Source organism: Lissotriton vulgaris, chromosome 4_1 (assembly GCF_964263255.1).
Source record: "Lissotriton vulgaris chromosome 4_1, aLisVul1.2, whole genome shotgun sequence".
Classification (NCBI taxonomy): Eukaryota; Metazoa; Chordata; class Amphibia; order Caudata; family Salamandridae; genus Lissotriton; species Lissotriton vulgaris.
In genome coordinates this window covers 1,850,635,563-1,850,655,996 of record NC_141691.1, presented here as the reverse complement: position 1 = coordinate 1,850,655,996, position 20,434 = coordinate 1,850,635,563, and the positions used below count along the sequence as shown (strand labels likewise).

Genomic DNA, 20,434 nt, shown 5'->3' with positions numbered 1-20,434 from the left:
ACACCGCACCTCCGGCGGTATCTGTTCCAGCATTTTCTGGCCGTTGCAAACTCCTGCGTGAGATGGAAGTCCCCCATCGGAAGCCCCAGGACAATCCGGGATAATACCTGGACCGGACCCGCCGGCTCCCCCGACCCGTCCGCCTCTCTCCTAGCCCGTGCCACCCACTGCGTCAGCCACTGCAGCTGTGCCGCCAAGTAGTAGAGCTCATAGTCTGGGACAGCTAGACCTCCGTCCGCCCGAGGGCGGAGAAGTGTGGCAAGGGCCACCCTACGCCTGCCCGCCCCCCATAGAAAGCCGATGACCATTGACCGCAGCCGTCGAAAGTAGCTCGCTGGGATCCAAATCGGTAGGGTCCCGAAGAAGTAAAGCAGCCGCGGCAGGGTCACCATCTTGAGAAGCGCCACCCTCCCCATGAGTGACAATGGGAGTGTGCCCCAGAAGTCGAAGCTCCCTTTAGCGTGCCTGATCGCCGTACCGATATTCCCCTCAAGGACATCAGCATTGTCATGAAAGATCGAGGTGCCAAGATATCGCAGGCATCTCTCTTCCCAAGTCACGCCTTCCGTTATTTGCGGGCATTCTCTCCGTGGGCGGGTCGGGAATAGGTGGGACTTCGCCCAGTTCACTCGGAGGCCAGACACCGTACTCAGCGATTGCAGGAGAGTCTTAGCTCCGCGCAGGGAGTCCGCCGAGTCCGCCAGGAACATCAGTAGGTCATCAGCGTACAATGCGATGTGGTGTATTTGGCCATAGACGTCCAGGCCCCGATAAGCCCGGCCCAGCCGGGCCCGCGCCGCGAGAGGCTCGACAGCCAGGGCAAACAGCAAGGGGGAAAGAGGGCATCCCTGTCGGGTGCCCCTGCCCACCCCACACATCTCAGAGATTACCCTCCCTGTTCCGACTCTCGCCGTCGCGTTCGTATAGAGCAGTCTCGTCCAATCGACGAAGCCCTCGCCGAGGCCCAGCGTTCGTAGCACATGGAAGAGATAAGGCCATTCCAGGCTGTCGAAGGCCTTCTCCATGTCGACAGCAAACACCACCGCCTCGTCGCCATCGTATGTGTCAGCCTCTAGGATGTGCAGGAGTCGTCGCACATTAAGCGCCGTATTGCGTGCCGGGATGAAACCCGACTGGTCCGCATGCACCAGTACGGGCATGTGGGGGAGCAAACGCGTCGCCAAGACCTTGCTCAGGATCTTGTAGTCCAGGTTGAGCATGGACAGGGGGCGGTACGCCGATCTGTCCCATGGCTGCTTACCCGGCTTCAGTAGGGGGACAATCAACGCCTCTCTCGTGGTCGCAGGGAGACAGCCCAGCCGCCTCGACTCGTTGTAGAGCCACGTCAGCCGGGGCGCCAGGAGATCCACGTAGGTGAGATAGAATTCCGTAGGGAATCCATCGGTGCCCGGTGTCTTGTTTCTCGCCATGCTCTTGATGGCGACCCGCACCTCACTCTCCATGATCTGGTCCCCGAGCCGCTTCGCGTCCGCCTCTTCCATTTCCGGCAGGTCAAGACCCTCCACAAAGGACTGGAACTCCTCCACCGAAGGGAGGACCCTGCTGCGGTAGAGCTCTGTATAGTAGTCGTAAAACAGTGCGTTGATCCCCTGCTGATCAAACCTCGCCGCCCCCGCGTGGTCTCTGAGCTCAAGGATGACCGAGCTTCGGCGGGCCGGGTTGGCCAACCAGGCCAGAAGAGCCCCCGATTTGTCGCGGTCCGAGTGCGCCCGCGTTAGGTAGGCCTTGTAATCAAAGCATCGGAGGCGTTCCACCGTTGCCGCCACCGCCTCCCGCGCCCCCAGCAGGGCCTCGTGAATGTCCGGCCGTTCAGGTCTCTCTCTCTCCATCCTCCGGAGGGTCTCGTCCTCCTTCTCAATTTCTGCCAGTAGTGTTCTCCGCACGCCCGATGACGTCGCAATGCACTGGCCCCGTAGTACGGATTTGAAGGCGTCCCATTCCGTTGTGGCCGAACCCGCCGTGCCCGCGTTCACCTGGAAATACTCCTCGATGCCCGAGGCGATCGTGGCGCGGAAGAGCTGATCTTCCAGTGCCTCAGGGCGGAGCCTCCAAGCCGGTATTCTCGGGCGGATCTGCGACCAGCGCAGCCGCACGAGAAGCGGGTTGTGGTCCGAGATCGAGCGCGTGAGATACTCACTCTGGCACACTTCCGCGTGCACGTCCTGCGAGCACAGGAAGGCGTCAATACGGACATGTAACTCGTGAAGGGCGGAGAAGAATGAGTAGTCTCTGTCCGCCGGGTGGTTAGCCCTCCAGGAGTCGACCAGTCCCCACTGGCGTTGCCAGGCTGAGCGCGCGAGTGCGAGTCTACCAGCTGGTGCATTCGGAAGGGGGGGGTGGGATCTATCCATGGCGGTGTCAGCCACACTGTTAAAGTCGCCGCCCAGTAGCAGGGGCTCCACTAAGAACTGGGCTAGTTTATTGGACAGTAGGGAGAGGAATGCAGGTTGGTCCACATTCGGGGCGTACACGCAACCCAGGTTAAGGTCCCTCCCGTCCAGCTTGCCTCGTACCATTATATATCTCCCCTCCGGGTCAATTACCTGTTGTGTGCATTGAAAGGGGACCCCCGCCCGTACCCAGACGGCCACCCCCCTAGCATAAGCAGAGTAACCTGTGTGAAAGACCTGTCCCCTCCAGCGCCTCTGTAGCGCCTTCCCCTCTTTGTCCAGCAGATGGGTTTCCTGAAGGAAGGCTATGTGTATGCCCCGCCTGACCAGATAGGAGTGGATCTTATGGCGCCTATGCATCGAGTGCATCCCCCTTACGTTCCATGTGAGACATTTGTAGCCTAAGTCGGATCCCATGTCAGAGTCCACCAAGCCCCATTCGCCCTCTCAGCAACCCCCCCGGCACGCCTAGGTCCCTCCCTCGATCCCCCCCCAACTTGCATAGTCAAACTACCCCAACACCCACACCCCCGGACAGACAACCAACGTGGAAACCCCATCCAAACTCAAGTATCAAAAAAGCGTGTCACTACAAAATAGGGCTGGAGAGGCAGCGATGCCGGCTCCATACAGGCCCGAAACCCCCCGCCCCCGCCCCACACCCCTAACAACAAACAGGAGCGGTCTCCCAACTCTCCCCGTCCCCAAGGTCTCAGTAAAAAGTCCCGGGGGGCCCTCGCACCCCACTGCATAGCGTCCAGTAGTGGCCCCCCCCGCCTGCACGCCCCAATACCTTACTTATGTGGCCAGTGTCCCACGAGCCTCCTCAGCCCAGGATACCATCCGCCGTCTGGGGAGTCACCACCGGCATGTCTGTCTCTGACAGCTCGTGTCCGCTGCTGGAGCCAGGGCTGGGAGCACTGGCTTTCGACTGCTCCGACGCGCTGCTGGAGGGGCTGACGTCCCCCTGGCTGATGGCCACCACTGCCTGCACCGCCTTGGCCCGTTCCTGCTGCCAGCCCGAAGGGGAGCCAGATCGTCGCGGTGGTGTCGTTTCCGTGGAGTGTCTCCTGGGAGGGGTCTGCGGTGTGGGGTCCGTGTTCGGCTCCCCCCTCGCATCCAACCAGCTCCAGGCCTCCTGTGGCGTTGTAAAAAAGTGCGTGCGTTCCCTATCGACCACCCGCAGCCGCGCCGGGAACAGCATAGCATAGGGCAGTTGTAGCGACCTCAATTTTCGCTTGACCGCCAGGAAGGAGGCCCGCTGTTTTTGCACATCCCTGGTGAAGTCCGGAAAGATCATGACCCTGCTGTTGCCGATTCTCAGGTCCGGGACATCTCTCACCTTCTGCAGTATGTGGTCTCTGTCCCTGAAGTGCAGGAGGCGCAGCACAATCGGACGCGGAGGCGCCCCCGGTTTGGGGGGACGCGCAGGGACCCTGTGTGCCCGTTCAATGGCAAAGAACGGCGAAAGCCCCTCCGGGGCCACCTCAGATCGCAGCCAGCCCTCCAGGTAGGTGACCGCGTCCCGCCCCTCTGTGTTTTCAGGGACCCCAACGAGGCGAAGGTTATTGCGCCGAGAGCGCCCTTCACTGTCCTCCGCTCGGAGTTCCAGCACCCGTACTTTCTGAGCCATGTCCGCCAGTGACTTTTTCAGCTCCACTACGTCCCCTGGGAGACTTTTCAGGGTGACTTCAGAGGTCGCCACTCGCTCCTTCAGCTTCTTGTGGTCGTCCTTCAGTAGGGTCAGGTCCGACCCAATGGTGTCTATGCGCTTCTCGAGAGCCTCCCGCGACGCCACAATCGCCTGCATAATGTCTCCCAGGGAGGGGTCTCGCGGGTGGGCCGAGCCCCCAGCTCCCCCCCCAGGCGGGACGTCGTCGTCAGGGTGCCCCGGGTCGTCCAGCCTCAGGGCCTCGAAGCCCTTCTTCCTGCTGCCACGTACCATCCTTGCGGGCAGCGCTCGTTCGATGCCTCCGCAGCGGCCGCCGATGTTCCCGCTCCCCGTCCTCCTCAGGTCCGCCGTCCCTTTCGACCTCTGGGCCTGCGCCTCGCGGGGTCCGGTCCGCGGTATCGTCCAGAGGCCTGGTCCTGTCCCACCAGCGTCGTGGGGCACCAGCGCCCCAGGTCAGGGCACCTGGAAGGCTCAGGCAGGGTGTGCGCCACTGATCACCAGTCCCAGTGTGGCCCCCTGTATTCGGGCGTCCCCGGCCAGTTAGGCGCTTTCTTCCGTCCTCTATTTCAGCGCCTCATGAGGGCGGGACGCCAGCAACTCGTCCCCTGCTCTCCCCGTCGCCCTCTTCACGTATGTGCCACCGATCACCTGTGGCGCAGGCTCCCTGGCACTGCCACCGCCAGGAGGGCAGGACAGGTGCTCTCCGCAAGTCCAGCACCCCACGCGGCCACCACGGCCCAGCAAACGACCGTCAAGGCCAGATAGGTGCCTCTTCCCGCCTTCAAAGTCAGAGGCGCGTGGGGGAGGGCAGCCAGTACCTCGTCCCCGGCACTTCTCGCCGCCTGCCGCACTTGTGTGTCCCCAGATCCCCCGTGGTGTAGGCTCTCCCCTCAGATCACCACCAGGGGGGCAGGTCAGGTGTCCCACGCTGTCTCAGTGCCCCACGCGGGTCCAGTGGATCTCCAGCCGGCCGCTAAGGCGATCGCCGGGTCTCTGTCGGCGCCATTTTGGGGTCAGGCAGGCCGATTTTCCCCGGTCCCCCAAATCCGCCCGCGAGGGTGGCAGCCTCTACCCCCCACCGCTGCCCGCTCCCGGAGGGTCTCTTTTCACCAGTGGCCCGCCGCCTCAGCTCCAGGGGGCTTCTCCCCTTCTCTCGGGCTCCGTTACCAGGCGCGTCCCATCAGGACGGCGGCCGCCATTTTGGGCTTTCCCGTCCCCGTGTGCCGCGCTCACCAACAGAAGTCCGGCGGGGGCAGTTACAGGGGCCCCCGGTCCTCCAAAATCTCCCTGCGTGCCCCTGGTGTCCACCTGGGCACTGTTGGGGGGTCAAGGAGTGAGTCGGGATGCAGGATGTGTGGTGGTGCGAGGCGGGCACGGAGGAGCTCCGGAGTCCCGCGTCCACCTACATCGGCGTCCTAGCCACGCCCCCCTTAGCACACCCTCTGGATAAGCTTAACTGCTCGCCCACACTACCACAAAGAGAGCTGTTAGTACTTTTCTAATTTAGCTTCTGCTATACCTCTGTGGACTCCATGGACGGTGTGCACACTATACCTAATTTTGGTATAATATATACAGAGCCAACTTCATACATTGAACAATTATGTTTTTAGCACTTCCTGGCATCAAAAATTGGCTAGTACATTAAATATTTAATGAAACGTTTAAAATAGTTGGTAAAATTAAGGTACCTCTAGTGAGTACCCGATCTAGTTGGTGGGGGAGGTGATTTGGTTAAGTTCTGTCCGATGATCATATGTATTATCCTTTTAGCTATTGTTAGGAACTAAGAAAAGCGGCTATGGTTGGAATAATGACTGTCGTATACCATAATGATCTTGTACATGTGATGTTCATATTCAGAATTCGCAAAGCACTATTTTGGAGATATATATATATATATTTCAAAAAAAGCCTCCGAGCTATGGAGCCCCCGACCCTACAGGGCGGCCTCTGACAACGGGCACGGAGCAGCCCGTCACTTCAACAACACACCACAAAGAGGCCCAATACTGGAGTAGCAGGCATTTATTCACCAGCATAGCAACGCAAAGGGTGTCCCCATGTCCTTACGCGTTTCGGCGTCTCTTCAGCCTTGATCACAGGTGGGGTTCATTAGCTTGCAAAATGCATACGTGCGTGCTTTAAAGTTCTTAGGTCACATGACTTACTGTTGTAAAAATACAATCCCCATGATGCACTGCGCTAGTATTCAAAGTACTGTTCAGGATCTTAATAAATCCATTTTCGTTTTTCATTTCCAGGTGTTAAAAAGTTCATTTTGCGTGCATCCATGTCATAATTAATGTTCATTACTCACGCAGGCATGTGATGAAAAAATCTTCGCATTGTGCTGACTTTCAATGATTTTCAACGATCGTAGTGAGGAGTCCTTCACCACGAAGGAGCACGGGCATGTACATCAGATGCACATTGAAAGTCAGCACAATGCGAAGATTTTTTCATCACATGCCTGCGTGAGTAATGAACATTAATTATGACATGGATGCCACGCAAAATGAACTTTTTAACACCTGGAAATGAAAAACGAAAATGGATTTATTAAGATCCTGAACAGTACTTTGAATACTAGCGCAGTGCACCATGGGGATTGTATTTTTACAACAGTAAGTCATGTGACCTAAGAGCTTTAAAGCACGCACGTATGCATTTTGCAAGCTAATGAACCCCACCTGTGATCAAGGCTGAAGAGACGCCGAAACGCGTAAGGACATGGGGACACCCTTTGCGTTGCTATGCTGGTGAATAAATGCCTGCTACTCCAGTATTGGGCCTCTTTGTGGTGTGTATATGTATATATATATATTCATCTTCCATGTTGTGCTTCTTTTGAATCCAAGATACCGCCCACAGTGGTCTGCCTGTTAAGGTGTGGTCTACGAAGCTCTCCATCTCCCCTGTTTATCTCCTCATTCAGTCCAGAAGATAATGGAGTTAAACTGCTTGATAATCTTTTGAAAAGTCTGGAACCCCTTATATCTGCCCGTGGAGTGCATCATGTTCTGTGTTCCCGCACAGTGAACATGGTTGCATTTTTCCTAGGGTTTCTTTGAGTCGGATAGTGAGTGTTTGAACTAGATAGGGGACCCTTGGCAAGACCGCCATGTCGGTGTTTACAACTGCCCCATCTCGGTGCATGGGCGAGACCTATGGCTTTGCCAATGCTCGTTACCAGTGCGAGTGGAAACCTTAATTGGAAAACGGTAGTAAGACACTATTCCACTTATGAGAATAGAGGGGTGCTATGGAATGTGACCTCTACACCAGGAAGATTGGGGTTCTTCAGTCGTGAGTACCTGGACGAAAAATACTAGGTCACTGGCACACGTTTAGATAATGTGCTGCCCAGTATCATTTTTGACTATATACATGCATATCACATAAATGTGCTTCGTTTAATTATTGTTTTCTTGCACTGTTTGACCAAAGTTACAGTTTAAGTCTCCCAAAAATTTTCTGTGTTGGAAACCACTTATGTCACTTGTGTCTTTCTCGTTTACAAACTAGACCACCTTTGTGTCTTAATAACTAGCATTTTAATGACGTTTGCTTGATCACAATATAGCTGAGTGGATCACAGTTGAAAATGACTTGAGTGTATTAAAATTGCATTACCTTCATCCTTTTAGCTGCTTACGGCCACCCGGTGAATTCATTACAGTTCAGTGATAAGTCACTGGCGCGCGGAGTTAATACTTCTCTCCAAATGGTGCCGCTCCCCGTGATACGATCTCGCTGTGCGCAGCCGGGGGCGGAACTGGCCTCGGCCGGTGCGTCACGGCCGGAACGTCCTGCTCTGCTCATGACCTGAGCTCTCGTCTCGACTGCCTGCTTCCAACCGGCCTGCTCTTGAGCCGGGCTGGTGAAGGCTACTGAAGCTTGACGTCCACCTGTCGGTGCTCACCTTGTTTAATGATGCGCAGGTGAAGAGGCTGGTTTGAATGCTTTAACATTTTGTTCTGAACGTCCACACATAGACTTGGTGCTGCCACAAAACATAAGAGCGCAGCACGCACTGCTTGTGTGTTGCTGTTGTCTTTTACAACAATCAGTAAAGAGCATTGGCAAGGTAAATTGGTCTTTTTTAAAGTGCTAACAGCTAAGGGATGCGCACACAAGGATGCACGTTTCTGCAGGGAAACAGTCATTACAACGCAAGGCTGTTTCCACGCGGTAAAGGCATGCGTTGCAACAGAATGCGTTGTAACATCATACTACCGGTGCAGTGCATTATCCCCAACTATACAGTGAGCCCGACCCCTTTTGGGTACTTTCATTCCAAGTTAAACAAAAAAAAAAAGAATTTGGGCAAAATGCTCTTTTCTAACATATGTTCCCACATTGCTTGAGAAATTGAAAAAAAATGTTTTGCTGTGCATGTATTTTCGATGAGAATAAATTAATAATAAAATGCCTCCTTATGTGTCTGACCCTTCTATAGCGATGTGAGGGCTGTCGATTTAAGGAACTCTGGAGATAAATCCAACCAAGAAAAATATTGTAAACCCATTTCCTCCAAAATTAAAGGTTTTATAAGAGTAGGTCATGTTACAATATTTACTTGAAAGTTATCCTGTTTTACCCTTTGGAAAAGGTCTATTAAAATATTCTAGGTCTTCCTGATATATATTTTGTTATATAGAAGTTTATATGAGTTTTGAAGAATTGCAAATCAACTGCGTTTATGTGAACGAGAGGGGACAAAAAGGCTGAGTGAGCCTTGCCATCTTGATGGCAATTCATTAAAAATACCACTGATGGGGAAGGGAGTAGAACAAACTCAGGAGATCACCCTATTAATACACCATCTACACACCAAGTGTTTTTTTGGGTGGCGACCAAAACACCGACTGTAAGATAAAAAGTGCTGACTCTGTCCATTGTTACCCGGCCGATAGAGAATCAGTGATTGCTATGAGGATAACTTTTGTGAAAAGGACGAAATGGCCTCACACACCATTTGGTGCAACACTTCATCATAAGTCCCGCTTCTCTCATGAGCTTGAGTCTTCTAACTGATATGGACTCTACCCCCTATAGGGGAGCTATTACTACTTCCAACTTATCTATTAGTCAAGCTAGTGAGGAAAAAGGGGAAACCAGAAAGGGTAAACTGGATTAACACTTCCTTCTCGCTGAAATAATTACTTTATTGCTGTCACTAGCTGGTAAGAGCAACAAGTAAATGCAGGTAAATCATTTTAGATCTAGAGACTTCTTCGGGTCCTGAACCATTTCTGTATGGGCTGCTCCTATCAACTACCTACTATCAAAGTGGAGTCCGAATTCAGTGTAAGCAAACAAAATCTTGAAGCCTAGTAATTAATGTGTTAGAAATGGGATTTCTGGTTGGCTAGGACAAAAGCCAATGCCAGGCAGAAACTACCACTCAAGTCAGTGCAAGGGAGTTACACACTGAGGATAACCCCTGCTCACCCCCTTAGTAGTTTGGCAGACCCGAGGCAATGTGTAAAGTGTTTGCGCAACGCACACACACAGCAGTGACACACTAGGCACACCACAAAAGAAACTCCACACAAGATTATGTAAAAGTAGCCTTTGTATTACTCATAAAACACATTAGGGCATAATCACAAATGTACACTGTGCCTCCTGCCACTCGGTTATACTTTACGGGAATTCTATACAGGACGGGGCCAATCGGGCCGCTGTCAAAACCATCAGTACTGGTAAGTAATAAAACAGCCAGTAACTACTTAGCACACACACATTATGCATCAGTCACATTGGGCATCACCCACATTATGCAGTAATCACATTAGGTCAACAGTGCACCATAGTAACTCTCACAAGGTGCATACATCACCTTAGGGCCTTGCTCCCTACCATAACACAAGGCACTCTAAGGCCCACTTGTCTTCCTAGGGGGGGGGGGAGGGGTGGAGGGGCGTCTTGCGCTGTCCTAAATGCCCTTTGTCCCACAAAGTCGGGGCTCTAGGAGCATGTGGCTTCCACCAGCCCATGCTCTAATGGAGGCGAGGGTGCAACTCACCCTTGTTTCTCTGGACCAAAACAGAAATGCCCCCATCATTGCAGCTGCCCTCAATCTGGCGGCGCAGCTTTGACACACCACTGGGCAAAAACAGGTTGCCTCCTTAGTCCCCCTCACCAGGGCTTCTCCTTGCAGAAAAGAAATAGGCACAACAGCGGGCACAAACAGTGCTTTGGGAGCCCCCCCTTCTCGGGGCTCCTCTTGGTGCAGCTAGTAGGCACTAACCATGTGCCTTTTTGGCCCCACTCACCAGACTTCTCCTTTTTTCCAGCCGGCTCGAAGTCGTGGCAGGAAGCAGGCCCCAACTGTGTGCCTTTTGGGCCCCGCTCACCGGAGCCTTCTCTCTCTCTCGCCATCACTTCAGCAAACAGTACTGGTATGAGGCCGGGAGCCCACGAAGCTCCGTCGGGCTCTGGACTGTACGCGGGGCTCTTCTTGGTACTCTGGGAGCCCCGCTTTGAACCAGGCAGCTTTGCCTGTCTTCCGCTCTGGCCGCTTTTCCTCCGGTCGGGAGCAAATCCTCCGTCGATCCTTGCTCTTCTCGGCGTTGTGGGCCCCGCCCACAGCCAGGTGGACAGTTGCCTGACTTCTGTCCTCCGGAGCCCTGGACGCCCACGAAGGCGGGGTGGGCTCCCGCTCCATGATTCGTATGGCACGGCCCCTGCCTCTGCCTGAATTCCGGCGGTCCATCCCACCTCCAGGCAACACAGGGGAATCCCAGCACCTTTGGAGGGGCTACTTCAGCTTTGCCGCACAGCGCTTTTGAGCGCAAAACCCCTCAGGCACTCCTCAGGGCAGTGTGGGCTCCGGTCACTGCACTAAGTCCCAAATGCAAAGGGGCAGAGATGAGCACAGGCAGGCCACCAGGGACCACCAGGAAGCAGCAGCTGGGCCCCACGGCGGTTCCTTCTTGCCCAGCTGTCCTTCCGGAATTATACCAAATTTGACAAAAGGTAGCTCTTGGTTCAGAAAGCAATTTCAGTGTTCACAGATATCCCTTTTCTACGTTACGTCACTCTAGCCTCTTTCCATGCTGGTGGGACCGTGTTAGTGGAGATTGAGGCATTAAGTACCTCCAACATAACAGGAAGGATGGTGTGGCTAACGGCCATTAGGGAAATCGGAGGTGCAGGATCACAGGGAGAGCCTGATTTTACTTGCCTCATTAAAGTGGCAAGTAGGTCCGGTGTAGTAGAGGGAGCTCAACCAGCACAGATGACAGATTACCTAGTTTATCCTGCTTAGAGTTTGCCAGGATATCTACTGGGGCATTTGAAATGGTGTTTGAAAATGCTGAGTAGATGAGATCCACTTTGTTGTAAAAAAAAGTCCGCTAGATCATTGCAGCGAGCTTGTAAGTCTTCACTATTTACGGGGGGTTGAGGTAGTTTAGTAAGACTCTTTACAATCCGGTAGATCTCCTTAGAGTTAGAACTGGCTTCGGATATTTTTTGTGTGTAGTACAGGGTTTGAGCTTTCTTTATCTCCTTCTTGTAGTCACTGATGGATTTTCTATATAAGATTTTGTCTGGGTCTGTGTAGCCCAGACACCACTTTCTCTCTAGCCTCTTACACTTGCGTTTGATGTCCCTAAGCTCCTCCGAATACCAAGGGGCCGAGGTCCTGGATCTCTTTGCCATAGTTTTCCTAACGGGGAGTATGATGTTCAGTGATTTAGTTATCCAGTTGTTAAATTCAACGTTAGCTATCCAGGGATCTGTGTTGATGGGTCGTATTGTGGCTTGTAACTCATCGACCCACTTGTCAAGTGGAAGTTTGGACCAGTTTCGTGCTTCCCGTGGCCCTGGTGTCAATGCGGGGGGTTTGTGAATGTTCCAGATAAGCGGGACTAGCCAATGGTCAGTCCAAGGGAGCGCGGAGGGAGACTCTGCCTTCAAATCAGGGCAGTTACTGAACACAGGATCAAGCAAGTGCCCTTTAGTATGAGTGGGTAGTGAGACAAGCTGAGCTAGCTGTAGTGCAGAAAAGTCAGCGGTTAACTCCACCAGCATGGAAAGAGGCTAGAGTGAGGGCACTCGTGAAGAAACCTAATATGGATATAAATAACTTCAGTAATTATCGTCCCATTTCCCTGCTCCCCTGGATCAGCAAGATACTAGAGAAATATATCAACAGTCTTTTGACCAATTTTTTAGAAAACAATCAGCTGCTTGACCTTTCACAAACGGGTTTCCGCCCCAAACACGGGACAGAATCTGCTTTGCTGGCAGTTCTGGAGGAAACTAGGGGAATCTTAGATCGAGGAGGATCGGCGGCTGTCATCCTCCTCGATCTAAGCGCTGCTTTTGACACAGTGAATCATGAAATCTTATTGCAGCGTCTCTATGACATTGGAATCCAGGGGGGAGCGTTGAAATGGATCAGATCTTTCCTTAGTGATAGAACCTTTCTGGTTTTTGAGGGAAATACCACCTCCACTAGCAGACCTTTGGGCTGTGGGGTCCCGCAGGGCTCCTCGCTTAGCCCGACGTTGTTTAACGTCTACATGAGGCCGCTGGCTGGGATCGTCCGTCCATATGGTATTAAGATCATTACCTATGCGGACGATACCCAGCTAGTGGTCTCTCTGACGCGGGCCGAGGGCTCTGCGGCCATGGTGGATCTGGCAGTCTGCCTGGGCGAAGTGAACAGCTGGATGACCCTGTCTTGTCTCATGCTTAATGGGGACAAGACAGAGGTCATGCTTTTGGGACGCTCGGCTCCATTTTCGGTGGACTCGATTTGGCCAGCCTGTCTGGGCTCCCCTCCAGCTCCCAAGAATGCCATTAAGAGCCTGGGCATTTGGCTGGATAGGTCCCTGACTTTAGATTTTCAGGCCACCAAGCTATCGGCCACCTGTTTTGGCCTCCTCAGAATGTTAAGGAGGATACTTCCCCTGTTACCATTCAAGGCCAAACAAACCGTCGTACAATGGTCATGTTCTGAATAGGCTAATAAATAGTGGAGTGTAAAGAGTAATTTGGAAGTTCAAGACTATATTTAAATATCTCTATAAACAATATGCACTAAGTATAAATTTCTTATGTAACAAGTGTTTTAAATCTTTTTTTTAATTTAGACTACTTTTTAATGAAAAAAGCGTCCTGAAGAAGGTGACGACCTTTATCACCGAAACGCCGCGTCGACATACAATCTTTTTTCTTCATGAACTGTTTTATATATGAAATGTTTTTTTATGAATACATTTGATGTTTTTAACCTGAATATATGTAATAATTAACAAATTAAAAAAGCGATATCACTTACACTCTTGGTTTTCCACTCCTATTGTTTTCTTTGATGCCTGATGTTTATAATTGAAATACCTCAACACTGCAAATATGTAAATTTCTTAATCTGGTCGCAACTCTAAAAGCCCTTTTTGTTAATTACCTTGAATCAAATTTATTTCTGAGACAAAAAGTCTCAATATTTAACAAAAAAGGAAAAGGAAACTTGTTATATGTTTTGCTCATTTACATGATTAAACCATTAATACATGATTAAATGTTTAGTGAATACTATCAGTTTGCAATACAATCACGGAACTTACTTTACCGGATAAGTAGCGTGTTAGGAGGTTTACTATTGTTAATGATCTGACAGCAAGCTTTTGTGAATGTTTGTTAAACTTGTTCTGATCATGCTGTTGATGGTGCTATTAAATTGATCATTGATTGCAAGATCCGGGGCATTGCTGCCTGGAGCACGTTGCGTTGCCAAGACATGTTGTTCTAGCAGAACTTCAGGGGAGCGCTTCTTTCAACAGAGCAGATTAACATTTTCATTCCCAAAGTTTAGTTTGCATGTGACATTGCGTGTCTGTATCCATTAAACAGGCTGGCCTCTGTCTTGGTGTGACCTTGTTTAACTTGGGGTGCAACACCATTTAATTTGAAATGTATATCTGTTTGCAGTGCGGGCTCGATGTGGTAAAGGTAAACACCACACATCAAAAGTATATGCATACAATATCTTTGCCAGGTCCGGCATGTTAATTGCTCCACCTAACCCATACTACACCATCAAGTGACCAAACTGGTGGGCACACATGCCACCTTTGACAAGGAACTGGAAGCCTCTAGCAAGCATAAAACATCTGATCTTCACACCATCAGGCTCTCCCATGCACACTTTTGGGATGGATTTATATCATTTTAGGAGCTGTTAGGTTTCTTTTTTCACAAAATCACATTCACGGGGAGATTATGTGATGTACCCAGAATCACATGATGTGCAGCCGATGCTGAGAATCAAACCTACTTCCCCAATTCCAAAGTCCACAGCTCTGCCCGTAATCATATCTCCCTGCTTAATTCTCTGAGAAAAAGCCCTTGGGACAGTTTTACAGCTGGCAACATATTGTATTGTAATTACATTAATATAGCGTTTACTACCTCAGACGAGGCGTTGAAGCACATTTTCGGCGAATAGTACGTTACTCCCGAACCCATAAAGGATTAGTGGTGAAATATGAAAGTAATTTGAGTGGTGGATAGGTTAGTCCGGTATTTGGATTGAGTAAGGTAGTGGAGGGATAGAAGAGGGAAAAGGTTTGCATTTATATAGCGCGTGCTACCCCTAATGAGGCCTTGAAGCCCTTTTTTGTCTAGAAGCGTGGTACTCCGGAGCCCATAGAGGATTAGTGGTGAATAGAATAGTGAATTATGAAAGTAATTTGAGCGGTGGATGTGTTATTCTGTTATTTGGATTGAGAAAGATAGTGGAGGGTTAGTAGAGGGAAAAGGTTTGCATTTATATAGTGCTTGCTACCCCTGATGAGGTGTTGCAGCACGTTTTTGGTGAGTAGCACAGTACTCCGGAACCCATAAAGGATTAGTGGTGAATTAGTAAAGTGAAGTATAAAGTAATTTGAGTGGTGGGTATGTTAGTCTGTTATTTGGATTGAGAAGGATAGTGGAGGGATAGAAGAGGGAAAATATTTGCATTTATATAGTATTTGCTTCCCCTGATGAGGTGTTTAAGCCCTTTTCAGTGAGTAGCACGCTATTCCGGAACCCAAAAATGTTGTTTTAGATATCTTTTGAAAGTAAAAGAAATACCTGGTAAAGTCAATTAACCACTTTTGTTTACAGTCATGTAGCGAGCTGTGAACAATACCACTTGCACTAATTTCAACATCACTGATAACAATCCAAAACACTGCACTGCTACGTTCGCACTAAATAATTGTTAAAAAAGGATATTGTCTTTGTTTAAAAACACATTTCACCTAGGCGAGACCTATCAGCTTTGATAATGCTCGTTTCATTGTATATCTTCACCGGCTCTATTTGGAAGTTCATGTCTTTGCTGAGTTTTTGGCTTCTTACGTTCTCAGCAGCTTGTCTGTGTGGCACTTTATTGTTTCTACAGACAATTACAGTTGTGAAGGGAATATTAAAAATTGTTTCAAAACGAAAATAAGCCATAGAAAGTCCCGAAAACAGGAATAGCTCATCTACCGAGGTGATCATAGACCTAGTGGAATCCTAGTACTAGAGCAGATCAATTCTCTAGGCAGAATTTTCTATTTTTATTTTATATGTTCTTTTTGTTCAAAATCAACCAGTTTAGTGGGAGCCATAATTTTAACTATAACGTTCTATAGTAGACAATTGCTGCCATGATAAGGAAAAAACTGTTCAGTAACTATAGCTGTGCTTCAACATCTTTAAAATGTTTATTTTCCTCATAGACCATGCCTGTCGCTATGGCACTGCTGAGAGATGTTCACAATCTCTGCCCCAAAGAGGTTTTGTCATTTATATTGGATTTAATCAAGTACAACGACAACAGGAAAAATAAGGTGAGTATGATAGTTTCTCTTCAAATGCAAACAGTGAATGCTGTAAATAATAAATATTTTAAATCTATTATCATATTTTAGAATCGATCCTAAACTTCCAAAAATCTTTTTTCTTCCCCATTAAGCTTTCATGTTAGAAAGAAATGTTGAAGGAAAACAACTTTCGGTCCTGTAAGACTATAAGAATAAAGGTATAGCAAACAACAGCTGTAAAAAATAAATGGCAAGAGTTATAGGTGACATTAGGTTGAGAAAGTCTCAAGGTAATTGAGATAACCTCTTATTTTTTTTGTCTATTTCACATATGTATTTTATAAGCAGAAGTCCTCCAAGAGTCCGATTTCTGTACCGGAAACTCTCTGAATTCAGAGATGTCTTGAATTGTGTTTTTTAAATTGATATTGGTTGCTGTTAGACCTGACAGCCCTTTGGGTGATCCCTCCTATTATTTATTTATTTTGTCCCATTTTTGCCTCCTAGTGTTTTTCATTTTTGTGTTCACTGAAAATCTTTGGGTGTTGTCCTAGGGGATGGGTAATTCCTTGTCCCTATATTTTTTTTTGGCCTAGGTGTCCCTTATAATGGTGGAAATTTAGTCACACAAAATGGTGGCTAGTAACTGCCACAGCTGATTACCTCAGGGAATGGACCCATAGGACAACATAGGGAAACTCTAGAACCTTCCAGCTGGCTCTAGAAGCCTGAGGCCAGACTATATAAGGCCAGTATCAGGGCGGCCATTTTAGAGTGACCACTGGGAGCACGGGGTGGAACTGGTGAGGAGAGAGGCGACTTTGAGGAGGAGGACAGCGCACTATAAGGAGTTGGATCGACCTGTGGGCCAGCTGTTCTCCTGTGCTGACGCGACCCCTCTTGTGTTGACCAAACCCTGCCATGGTAGATCACCTCTAATTTCCCAAAAGGCCCCCGTGTTACTCCCAATGCCCCTGGGACCCTGAACTGTGTTGCTACTGAGGAGCTGAAGAATCCTAGCTCTGAGGGGACATCCAAAGAAGCTGTGGAACCTGACTCTCCCCTTGTACGACCTGTGTAGAGTGAACCGGCAGGACTGTGTGCCCAGTTTATCGAGGACTCACTGCATGTGGGACTCGTGAGGCCAGCTGACGACCCTGTGGTGCAGAGGCGCCCCTCTCCAGCGTGGATTTCTTCCGTGGTGCTGGTGGAAGCGGGACCCGGCAGAGGCTCCGTGACTTCTGGAGGAAGTCTGAGGTAGCGTCGGAAGAGGCGGACCAACGCTGGAGGAGGCCGGACGTAGGCGGGGAACTTCCTGCGTGTGGAGACGGCGGGGAGGAGCTGACTGACGCCACGAGAACCAACGGAGTGGAAGCTCCAAGATTCAGCTGCGGCCAGGAAAACAAACGAAATTGGCTAGAGGTGTAGCCCTCCCCAGACCCCGGACAGCAGTTCAGGATCGTGGTGAAAATAAACTGAAAGAACCACTCGGGGGAAAAAAAAAAAGTACGCTGGGGGCTCTTGGCTGGAGGGAGGTGAGGAGCGTTATTGGGACTGCAGCGGGACAGCGGTACTGGCCGTAAACTCAAACCCAGGCTACAGGACAGTCCCCAATTGATGAACTGTGGCATGTATATTTCCCCATAAGAACGTGTCTTCCTGTCTTCAGTGCCTCCCTATTTGAGTAAGGTTCACTGCGAAGGAAGGCTTAATTGGACGATAACGGAAACCACGGAATCAGGCTGAACCTGGGATAAGAAAGGGTGGGGCTGCACTTGACACAGAGTATTCAGTGCCCGAGAGGAGTCAATGTGGGATTCGACTAGCCTAATGGGGGTTCAGAGCAAGTTAAAAATAGCTTTAATTAAATGAAGTAACATCCTGTCTGTCTTCATTCAGATCCCCAGCTGCTCGCACCGAGGCATAGGTGTGCCAATATTGGAACTGTTGCTGAAAGCCTGTACCAACCTGTTTGTAATGTCCTTGAGTCCTCAGGGGTAATGTACAGCCTTGCCTTACTGTAAAGAAGCTTGACAATTGCTGATACCTTATCTAAGATTGTAGAATATATGTAATGCTTGCTTAAGTTGCAGGAATTATCACTCAGTTCCTTTCATTTGGGAAAAGAGAGGGAAGTGTTGTTAATGTCATATAAAACTTGGCACAAACTTATAATTGAAGGTGAAGTTATGTAATGTACTGACTCTGAAATCTGCTAGAAGTCGTAAACATAACAAAGAGTTTTATAAAGCAGACCGTATTTTTTCCAGATTGGTGTAGTGTCATTTTTTTTCTTGTGGTTGGACGCAGAGTTACTGTAAGAGTGTGATGTAAGCACAACACAATTGCCTTTGAGTTTAGCCATTCCTACTCAGTGCCAGGCTACCCTATGTGGACTGGTAACTCCAGGTCTAACATGATTGGTGTTCAGCGGTGGGATTAGAACTTGTGCTTGCGTCCACTTGGCAGTAACTCAGTGTGCACTACCCGCCTACACCTGGAGTTTTCTCCTAGCGGACTCCCTAATTAATATTTTTGCTTCTCCAAATTTACTCCTGGTGGTGGGTGGAGGTAACTCTCACTTTGCCCCCTTTCTTAACTTCTTCCAAGTGGCTGTCCCTAACCCTAAGTGGCAAAATGGAATTTGATCTGGAAGAATTGGAGACCTATACTGCGGCCCAACTCAGAGACTTTTGCCAGAGAGAGGGGGTGTACTTCAAGCGAGGTGCGAAAAAGAGTGAACTTCAAACTAGCTTGAGGGCATGGGGGGAAGCGCACCAAGGGGGGAAGATGGAGGAGGAAGAGGGGACCGGGACACTGTCATCGAGGTTGATGGTCTGTACCCACCGGAGGGGGGGAACCTACTAACAGGTCCTAGGACACTCTCAAGGGAGGGCAGCAGTGTTTCCATGAGGAGTCTAACTGAAGCTGAACTAGCGGACAGGAGGGAGGAGAGGCAGTTAAAATGGGAGTTGGCAAAATTAGAGAAGGAGAGGGAGGAGAAAAGGCTGGCTCACAAACTGAGTATCAGAGAGTTAGACCTTAAGGCCCTGCAGATAGGGACTCCCAGTACTCCTAATGGTGGCAGCGAATCCAAAGACACAACCAGGGAACCCAGACCCTATTTGCCAAAGGACGTAGTCGCCAGCTACAGCACAGGGGATGACATTGCAAAGTGGCTGGCTGCCTATGAGGTCTCCTTAAGAGCCCATGGGATATTGGAAAAACACTGGGGGGGTGGTTTGTACAAATACATGCCTCCTGCAGGAAGGGATACCCTTTTGGCCCTAGAGCAGGGAGAGCAGACCCACTACCCCACCATGAAAGTGGCGCTGGTAAAAAGTTTGGGCTGACTCCGGAAAAATACAGACAGAAGTTGAGGAGTAGTCACAAACTAGGCACACAGAATTGGGTGGATTTCCTACACTATGCAAAGAAGGCCCTAGAGGGTTGGGTACAAGGCAGCGAGGTGGGGGACTACGAGTGGTTGTATGACCTTATCCTCAAGGAGCACCTACTTGAGAAATGTTTTCCCGAGCTGCGACAACACCTGGTGGACAGCAAGCTGACCAGCCCCCGGAAGCTTGCTGAAGAGTCGGACATCTGGGCCAGTACCCGGGTGTCCTCAAAGGGGACTGGAGGGGATTCCCAAAGGACCGGACAGGGCGCCCTCCAGAAGAAAGAGGGGGAGATAAAAAGAGGGGGTTCTCTAAAGGCCCCCAAAACAATTTCCAGGGAAAAGGAACAGGATACAGTCACAAAGCTAACCCGCCAAGAAACCCTCATCCTGGCCAAAGTTAGCAGCCAAGGGTTGTCCACTGCTATGAGTGTGGTGGAGTTGGGCACTATAAGGGAGATGTTAAGTGCCCAAAGAGACCACCCCCTCCCACTGGAGGAAAAGACCCGGGAGTAGCTAGTGTAGTGCTCGGGGAGGTGTTGCCCTTAGATAAGGGGGGGGAGTGGGCGGGTGTCACCTTAGTGTCCCTGGGAGATCGGTAGATGGTTCCTAAGATCCAGGTGCCCTCAAATACTACTAAGTATGGGCAGTGGGTCACCATCAATGGCCAAAGAGGGGAAGCTCTGAGAGACACAGGAGCCAGTATGACTATGGTAAGGAGTCAACTGGTGTCTCCAGAGCAGGTGATTCCACATGTACTCCACCCCGCCGCGATGGCTGACGGCAGAATGGGCTACTACCCAGTGGCCAAGGTTCCATTTGAGTGGGAAGGGGTTGCAGGTCTACTTCGAGTTGCCGTAAGCCCTGCCGTGCCAGTTGATTGTCTGTTGGGGAATGATATGGAGCACAATGCTTGGAAGGAGGTGGAATACCGGACTCATTCTGAGATGCTGGGTACACCTGACTGGGCCTGTGCTAGCACAAGGTCCGCGACTACCCGGAGGGGGAGTTCGCTTGGACTGGAACAAAGGCACAGCCAGCTGCCAGAAAGGGAAAGATTCGGGGACAGGAGAAGCATGCCTCGGCATCCACGCCCCGTGAGACGGATAGGCCACCTGCGGTGGTGGACCAGGAGTCC

General features: G+C 50.3%; 1 protein-coding gene across 2 annotated transcripts in view; it reads left to right on the top strand.

Annotated features, from left to right (window-relative positions):
- TAF2 (TATA-box binding protein associated factor 2) overlaps nucleotides 1–20,434 on the top strand; it is a 765,870-nt gene that overhangs the window by 407,269 nt on the left and 338,167 nt on the right. For both annotated transcript variants that reach the window (XM_086966160.1, XM_086966159.1), the window contains exon 18: nucleotides 15,816–15,926. In XM_086966160.1, the coding sequence (XP_086822286.1) occupies nucleotides 15,816–15,926 (111 nt within the window). The remainder of the gene's footprint in view (nucleotides 1–15,815; nucleotides 15,927–20,434) is intronic.